The 9,518-nt window shown below is 39.1% G+C and overlaps 1 protein-coding gene across 1 annotated transcript in view; it reads left to right on the top strand.

Annotated features, from left to right (window-relative positions):
- AQP9 (aquaporin 9) overlaps positions 1-9,518 on the top strand; it is a 72,370-nt gene that overhangs the window by 41,486 nt on the left and 21,366 nt on the right. The window contains exons 3-4 of the mRNA XM_007958467.2: positions 2,122-2,259; positions 3,626-3,744. Coding sequence (XP_007956658.1) covers positions 2,122-2,259; positions 3,626-3,744 — 257 coding nt within the window. The remainder of the gene's footprint in view (positions 1-2,121; positions 2,260-3,625; positions 3,745-9,518) is intronic.

Below are 9,518 nucleotides of genomic sequence, written 5' to 3'. Positions count from 1 at the left end.
GGAGCTGTTGCATTGTGGTAAACTGTGGTCAATGACATGAGACAAAGTATATGTGAACTGCTGTATGGAAAGTGAATTCGCTCTGTAAATCTTCACCCAAATCACAATAAATAAAATAAAATAAAAAGAAATAAGTTTGTGAAATTATATACTAAAAAAAGTTATCATTTAAATAAACTTTTTTGAGTCATTTGAGATAAAGAAAAAAAAAAAGAATTCCCAAAATAAACAGTATATATTGAGCATAAAGAGAAGTGTGATCTCTTTGTGGTCTCAGACTGGTGTGGTGAGCTGGCATTTGATTTTAAAATGTAATATATTACCTTACTGCAAGGATGTTATCACACCCCACTCTTGGTGAATGTGCCAATAGTCTGACAGTCAAATCCAGCCATCCAGAACTCAGAACACCTTAATTCTGCAACATTCCACACCAAATGTTAATGCTGCCTACTTGTACTTAGACTGTGGTAGTTGTTGTTGATGTACCATTATATAAGTAAAATAATTAAAAAGGCAATAAACTCTTCTTGCTTAATAACAAGATGTTAAGGTTATCTCTGTCACAAACTTGTCTATGAGTGAGAACTAGAATAAAGTTTTGAAAGAGTTCATCCTGCTCACATAAGACTTTCATCCTGCTGCACCCTGAGGCTCTTCACATGAATAATCTCTAATCATCACAACCACCTTGGCAGAGAAAAGAGTGGATTGCAGAACTCTCTGACTCTAATACTCATGTTCTTTCCACTGCATTGCTCTGCTCTTGTGATAAGCCAAGGGTGACAGCTCACCTCAGTGAGGAAAAATTTCTGTAGCCACTTGGGTCCCAGGCACATAATCAGGTGTCACTGCACTGCCTCCTTTCTGAGGCTTTCTGCCACCCCTTGGCCCCTTTTCCTCATTTCTTTGCATAGCACCTTTCCTGACATACTCTCTCTGACTCCCAAACAACTTCCCATCTCTGTAGTCTGTGCAATATGCAAAAATCCTCATCACTTATTTCTTCAGCTTTCCTGTGGGCACCTAAGCATTTGGCATTGTGTGAGGTCCAAGGTGAATAATAGTTTCTGCCTCAGGCTCACTGTCATTAGGGGTAAAAACTTAAGCCTATTATTATAGAGGGAATTGTGTGTCTCCTTACCCCCTAATATGTGTTGAATTCCTGGACCTTATACCTGTGAATGTGATCCTGTTTGGAAACAGCATTTTCTTTTGTTATGCTAATGAGATCATACCAGTATAATGTGGGTCCTAACCCTAATCATTTCTGAGCTATAAAAAGACCAGAATAGACACAGACACATACATATAAGGGAAGACAGATGCCATGTAATGATTGTTTTCAAGTCAAGAAATGCCGAGGTACAAAGGAATGCCTGGGGCTACCAACAAGGAAGGAATCAACATGGCCAACACCCTAATTTGGACTTTTAACCCCAGAACTATGGGAAAATAAATTTCTGTTCCTTAGAGCCACCCACTTGTGGTATTTGTATTTCAGCTCTGGTAGCATAGTGGCTAAAGCACTTGACTGCTAACCAGAAGGCTGGCTGTTCAAACCCACCAGCCACTCCTCGGAAGGAAGGTTGGGCAATCCTACTTCCCTAGTGATACTGCCTCAGAAACCCAAGGAGGGGTCGCTATGAGTCGGGGCCGACTCGACGACACACGACAACAAAGGTAGCTAAGATGCCTACCTAGAGAAAATTTTCTTTTGGAAGAAATGCTTGTTAAACAAATAAATCTCCTATTACTGGAAATACTTGAGAGGAGATATTTTTGATCAGAGATGCTTTCTTTATGCTCCCCTTGTCCTCCCACAATGTTACCTCTGGGCAAGAATCAACCTGTAGACCATTTGGGCATAGCAAGTTTACTTCTATCCCTGACTCTCTTTTCAAAAAGCTATACTTCCAACAGTGTCTAATGATGCCATGGAGATTATTAGTTCTTCCTTCTTCATACCTACAAACACAAGCTCTTTCTCCTATCTACCTTTTCTCCTTCTCTAACTAGACGACTGAGTTCTGCCGATACCTCTACATAAGATTTTCTTCATAAGCCTTCCACTTCCTGGCCTGCCCTCTAAACTCCACAATCATGTTATCTTCCTTGCAGGTGGCCATATTAATCCAGCTGTGTCTTTTGCAATGTGTCTCTATGGACGGATGAAATGGTCCAAATTTCCTTTTTATGTGGGAGCCCAGTTCTTGGGAGCCTTTGTGGGGGCTGCAACCCTCTTTGGCATTTACTATGGTGAGTAGGGCTCCTAAAACTGAAGGCTATGGGGAGCTGGGCATAAATTTAAAGTTAGAATTACTTGGCAGAAAGAGGAGAGATAAGGCAAGAAAAGGAAGCTTTCTATAACTGACAGGAAATTCTAAGAGTTCTGATTTCTAAGATAATGGAGACAAACATTATCATTAGGGTGAATTCATAAAGCCTCTTAATGAGAATGGCCACATCTTAAATGGGTTGAACTCAAGGGAAGCCTATCTTAGGTCCAACCAGAACTAAAATGTGAATATGCACAAAATAAGCCACTGGCCAGGGGCCTTTCCACTGCTTTCTCTGAATGGTCTGAGACAGGTGGCAAAGGGAATGATGAGTAAGTATTCAGAAAAGGACTCTGTGACAAAGGCTCTGAAGCAAGGAGCGCAACAGAGCAATGAATGGGGATCCTCCTCCTTTTTCTATTGAACGGCCAGGGCTTCAGTTCTACAGCAGTCCTGGGGAAAAAAACACTTCACTGGCAATTGAAAACTCAGACCGTAGTTCAAATTGTGTCAGCAATAGCTGCATGATTTAGATAAGTCATCTTACCCATTTGGCATCAATTTCCCTTTCTGGGAAACTAGGGAATGAGCTAGATTATTTTTAAGGCCTTTCACTTAAAAAAAAAAAAAACCAACCTTGTTCCATGAAATCAACTGCTGAAATAGTTCCCCCAATCTGACCCAAGGTAAGTCTCAATACATTTTGACCTTCAATTTGAAACCCCCAGGAACTAGAATCTATGAACCAAGATTTAGAGGAATGGATTTTGGGAAGGAGCAGCCCTCCACAGTTTCTTTCTAGGAATTAAAGTCTAAGAGAGCTAAAGAGGAACTTTAGACCAGACCACAAATTTTTAGAGCCAGCAGCTGTGGCAGGAGAGGACTGGGTGAGTGTCAGCTGTGCTGGTGAAGGCCTCTCCCTTGCTCAAAGGACATCTTCACTATGCTATGGTATCCTCAAATTCTGGAGTGGTAATAGAGGTTGACTAGAACTCTCTGGGAATTATGACTTCTGCCTAGAGCTGGTCTAAGCCCCACTTTGTCTTTAGGCCAATTTCAAGTATTCCCCCAAAAGGAGATTGGGTCCCGGGACCCACTGGCTCAGAATTTGGTTCAAGTTTAGAATGGAACATCAAGAGCAGCAAGGGCTTTCTATCTTTAACCCACCAACCTCAGCCCCAGGCCTGGTTCCCCTGGGCAGCTCTAAAATTCTATGAAGTAGAGAGAGGCAAACAATACTGATGACCCAAGCTGCACCTGAGTGTTTAAGTGTAGTTGTTTAGCATATAGGCCTTTCCTCTACCCCACCCAGAGAACACTAACACAGAGAGCTCTGTCTTCCATAGATGGGCTTATGTCCTTTGCTGGTGGACAATTGCTCACCGTGGGAGAAAATGCAACAGCAGTCATTTTCGCAACATACCCAGCTCCATATCTGTCCCTGGCGAATGCATTTGCAGATCAAGTAAGTGTATATTTAACACAGACCTGACTTTGGTGAAAAAATATGGTCTAATGTATAGGAGTATTGTAGGCTTATCAGAAAGCAAGGCTGGATTTCCAGAGCCAGAGGTCACTGGGCATAAACTCTCTTGACAATTTTTTTTTTTTTTTAATTGTGTTTCCGGTGCAAATTTACAGAGCAGAATTTGTTTTACATTCAACAGTTTGTGTACATTTGGTTTTACTCCCAAATTACCATCCCAACCCTGACCCATTCTCCTCCTCTCCGTTGCCAGTGACCACCCCCCCCAATCCCTGTGCCCTTCTTAGTTATGTACTCCTGTCTGTCCAGCTTCTGCGTGAATGATGCTCCTCTGGTGCCCTATGGCCTATTGTTCCAAGGGATGGGATGTATCTCCATAGAGTACATGGGTGCATTTCCCTGGGTTGGGTGTTCTGCATGTAAGTCTTATTACTGTTGGGCTAAGAGCCAACCCTTGGGAGTGAGTTTTATCCCAGGCCTGAAGTGTATCCAAGGGCCATAGTCTTGGGAGTCTCACCAGACTTCATCTGACCAGTAATTATGGTCGTTATTGTGTTTTTGAATTTTGTTCCACATTTTTCCTCCCACTCTATGCAGGATCTCCAGTTTTGGTCCCTTCCCAAGTGGTTGGCATTGGTAGCCGGGCACCATTTAGTTCTTCTGGTCTCAAGATCCATCATATCCTAGGGCTGATTGTTTCCAAATGCCCTTGGTTTTCTTTGCTCTTCTTCACTTCTGATGTAAGGAGACCATTAGCTGCATCTTAGGTGGCCTCTTGAAAGCTTTTAAGACCCCCGTCACTACTCACCAAAGTAGGTTGTGGAACAATATTTTTATGTATTATGTTGTGCCAATTGAGCCTGTTGCCCCCCAGTACTATGGTCCTGAGTTGGCAGATCTGGTGGTTCTCTCTCCCAAGATGTCTGGCTGTCTATGAGGGATTGCTCCATGTCTGTCTTCTGTTGCTTCTATAATGATTGTGGTTATTTTTTATCACTAGTATCTGTGCAAGATTATCTTCAGCTGAATCTATCATTGGTCTAGAGTATATTCCTGTTCACTGACCCCCATCTGATCTTCTCAGTTATCTATGTATTTATCTGTAGCCTGATGTTTGGTGTTTATAGTAATGCAGTATTGTGGATATACTGGTATTAGCCTCTGTCATCTATATCTTATGTGCACAATTTGGTGTCCCCCCTTTCCCAATGTTATTATGCTGGTCACAAACTCTTACCCAACTCAGCATGGCCCTCAATTAGTCGGAGATCCCCCCCTTCCCTCCCACCCCCAGTAACCTGAAAAGTGAGTTCTCTTCCTTAAGCAAACCCTTCCTTGACTTTTTACAGTAATGGGCTCATACAATATCTGTCCCTCTCCAATTGACTTATTTCACTCAGCATAATGTCCTCCAGGTTCGTCCCCATTGTGAGATGATTTGTGTATTCTTCATTGTTCTTTAATGCAGCATAGTATTCCATTGTGTGAATATACTACAATTTGGTTATCCATTCATCTGTTGGTGGGGCATTTAGGTTGTTTTCATCTCTTTGCTATAGTGAATTGTGCTGTAATCAACCTGGGTATGCATATGTCTGTTCATATGCTGTCTCTCACCTCTTTAGGGTATACTCTTCATAATGGATTTGCTGGTCCAAAAGGTATTTCCATTTATAGTGTTTTAAAGAAATGCCATACCATTTTCCATAATGGTTGTACCATTTTACAGTCCCACTAGCCACTTCTCGTAAGGAAGATGGGGCAATCTACTTCCGTAGTGATACTGCCTCGGAAACCCAAGGAGGGGTCGCTATGAGTCGGGTCCGACTCGATGGCACATAACAACAACAACAACAACTAGCTGTGTATGAGAGTTCCAATCTCTCTACAACCTCTCCAGCATTTGTTATTTTCTGTCCTGTTGAACTTTGCTATTATTGCAGGGATGAGATGATATCTCATCAATGTTTTGATTTGCATCTCTCTCATGGCTAATGACCACAAGCAATTCCTCATGTGTTTGTTGGCCACCAGCATATCATCTTAGTGAAGTGTCTGTTCATGTCTCTTGTCCATTTTTGAATTGGATTGTTTGTCTTTTTGGTGTTGAGGTGTTGAAGTTTTCCATAAATTTTGGAGATAAGTCCTTTACCCTTTTGGAGAAGTCTTTTGATGCACATAAGAATTTAATTTTTAAAAGGTCCAAGTCATTTAGCTTCTCTTTCACCTGCTGTGCATTCTGGGTTATGCTTGATAGTCTATTTATGCCATAAAATAGGGCCCCTAAATTTGCCCCTAATTTATCTTTGATGAACTTTATAGTTTGGAGTTTTACATTTAAGTCTTTGATCCAACTTGAATTTGTTTTTGTGTATGGGGTGAGGTATGGGTCTTGTTTCATTTTTCTGCAAGTGGATATTCAATTTTGCCAACACCATTTGTTAAAGAGGCTCTCTATTCCCCATTCAATGGGTTTTGGACCTTTGTCAAAGATTAGCTGTCCATAGAAGGATGAGCATATTTCTGGGTTTTCAATTCTGTTCCCTTGGTCTATTTGTCTGTCATTGTACCAATACCATGCTGTTTTGACTACTGTAGGTTTTGAGATCTGGGAGTATGAGACCTCCCATTTTGTTCTTCTTCAGTAGTGCTCTGCTTATCTGAAATCTCTTTCCTTTCTATGTGAAATTAGTAATTGTTTTTTCCATGTCCTTAAAAAATGTTGGTGGTACCTGGATCAGGACTGCATTAAATGTGTAGATTGCTTTGGGTAGTATTGACATTTTCTCTATATTCAGTCTTTCTATCCATGAACAAGACAAGTTCTTCCATTTATGTTGATCCCTTGTAGTTTCTTGTAGTAGGGTTTCATAGTTTTCTTTATATAGATCTTTTATGTCTCTGGTAAGATGTATTCCTAGATATTTTATCTTTTTGGTAGCTATTGTAAACAATATTGTTTTCCTTATTTCTTTTTCACAGGCCTCTTTGTTGACATAGAGGAATCCAATTGATTTTTGTATGTTGATCTTGTATCCTGCCACTTTGCTGAACCTCTCTATTAGTTTCAGTAGTTCTTTTGCTGAGTCTCTTGGGTTTTCTGTGTATAGGATCATGTCATCCACAAATAGAGATAGCTTTACTTTTTGGATGACTTTTATTTCTCTTTCTTGCCTTATTACTCTGGCTAGGACTTCCAATACAATGTTAAATAGAAACAGTGAAAGAGGGCAAACTTTGTCTAGTTCCCATTTGTAAAGGGAATGCTTTGAGTCTTTCTCTGTTAACAATAATGTCAGCCATTGGCTTTGCATATATGCCCTTTATTATGTTGAGGAATTTCCTTTCTATCCCTATTTTGCTAAAAGTTCTGAACAGGAACAGGTTTTGGATTTTATCAAATGCCTTTTCTGCATTGATTGATATGATCATATGGTTCTTTTGTTTTGCTCATGGTAGACTACATTGATTGTTTGTCTGATGTTGAACCATCCTTGCATACCAGGTATGAATCCCACTTGATCAGGATGTATTATTTCTTTGATATGTTCTTGGATTCTGTTGGCTAGGATTTTGTGGAAGATTTTTGCATCTATATTCATGAGGGATATTGGTCTGTAGTTTTCCTTTTTTTGTTATCTTTCCCTGGTTTTGGTATCAATGTTATGCTTGCTTCATAAAATGAATTTGGAAGTATTCCATCTTTTTCTATATTCTGGAATAACTTGAATAGTATAGGTGTCAACTCTTCCTTGAATATTTGGTAAAATTCTCCAATGAAGCCATCAAGACCAGGACTTTTTCTTGTGGCAAGATTTTTTTATGACCTGTTAAATTTCTTCCTTTGTTATGGGTTTTTCAAGCATTCTTTCTCCAACTGGGATAGTTTAGGTAAGTCTTGTGTTTCTAGAAATTTGTGTACCTCCTCTAGGTTCTCAAATCTTTTGAAGTACAGTTCTTCATAATATTCTGTCAATATCTTTTTAATTTCAGTTCGTTCCATTTTGATGTTGCCCTTTTCATTTATTATTCTTGTTATTTGCATCTTCTCATTCTTTAGTTTTGTTAGATTTGCCAATGGTTTGTCAATTTTGTTAGTCTTTTTGAAGAACCAGCTTCTTGTTTTGTTGATTTTCTCTACTGTTTTTTTTGTTTTCTGTTTCCTTTATTTCTACTTTGCTCTTTATTTTATCCTTGCTTCTGGATACTGTAGGTTTCTTTTGTTGCTCTTTGTCTAATTGTTGGAGTTGTTGAGTTAGAGTGTTGATTTTGTTTATTTCCTCTTTTTTATGTGTACATTTATCACTATAAATAGATCTCTGAGTACTGCTTTTGCTGTGTCCCATAAGTTTTGGTAAAATGTATCTTCATTCTCATTTGTTTCTAGGAAATTTTTTTATTTCACACTTTATTTCTTCTATTACCCAGTAGTTTTTGAGCAGTATTTTATTCAACTTCCACATGTTTGATGGTTTCTCCTTGATCTTCCTGTTACTAATTTCTAATTTTATAGCATTTTGATCTGAGAAGATGCTTTGTAGTAGTTCAATATTTTTTAATTTATTGAGGTTTGTTTTATGTCTTAACATATGATCTATTCTGGAGAATGATCCTTGTACACTGGAGAAGAAAGTGAATTGTGCTTTTGTTGGGTGGCATGCTCTGTATATGTCTACAAGGTCAAGTTGGTTGATTGTGTTGTTGAGTTCTTCTGTATCTTTGTTGAGTTTTTTTCTAGTTGATCTGTCCTTCCTTGAAATAGGTATGTTAAAGTCTCTACTACTATTGTAGAGTTGTCTATTTACCCTTTCAATTCAATTAATATTTGCTTCATGTATTTTGGAGCACTTTCATTGGGTGCATAGACATTTATTATGGTAATGTCTTCTTTGTCAATTGATCCTTTAAGCATCATATCATATCATCCTTGTTTGTCCCTTATGCTGTTTTTCACCTCGAAGTCTATTTGGTCAGAAATTAATATTGCCACTCCTGCTCTTTTTTGGTTGCCATTAGCTTGGTATATATTTTTTTCACCCCTTAACTTTTAATTTCTTTTTATCTTTGTGTCTAATGTGGATCTCTTATAGGCAGCATATTGATGGGTCTTCTTTTCTTATGCAGTCTGCCACTTTCTTTCTTTTGATTGGTGCATTTAGGCCATTCACATGGAGTGTAATTAGTGATAGATATGAATTGATTGCTGTCATCTTATTGTGTTTTGTATCATATTGTTGGAGATTTCCTTGGTTCAAACACTTTTCAGCACTGAGTTCATTTTGTTATCAGTGTTTCCTCTCTTTTTTTCTTTATTGCTGGTTTTGTGCTTACTAAGCCCATATATTTTCCTTTTTTCTGGGTTTGCTGAGAGGGATTGTTAATTTTCTCTGTGGTTACCTTGGAGTGAATTCTTGTCTCTGTAATTTTGGAAAAGTCTGTTCTATAAGGAAATTGTCCTATCTTCCTCTCCATTTGGAAGTCTTATATCTAGAACATCTTATTCCCTCTATTTTCTTTGTTGGTATGGTACCTAAGGTATTTGGATGCTAACCAAAAGGCTCGCCGCTCAAACCAACCAGCCACTCCTCAGAAGGAAGGTTGGGCAATCTACTTCCATAGGGATACTGCCTGGGAAACCCAAGGAAGGGTCTCTATGAGTTGGATCTGCAGCCTATACAACTATGAGACCAGAAGAACTAGATGGTGCCCGGCTACCACTGTCATCCACTTGGAAGGGGATCTATGTAGGAGAT

Source organism: Orycteropus afer, unplaced genomic scaffold (genome assembly GCF_000298275.1).
Source record: "Orycteropus afer afer isolate SDZICR_OR568_19922 unplaced genomic scaffold, OryAfe1.0 scaffold00015, whole genome shotgun sequence".
Taxonomy (NCBI): Eukaryota; Metazoa; Chordata; class Mammalia; order Tubulidentata; family Orycteropodidae; genus Orycteropus; species Orycteropus afer.
Note: the sequence above shows the minus strand (reverse complement) of the source record. Positions and strands in the feature narration are given on the sequence as shown.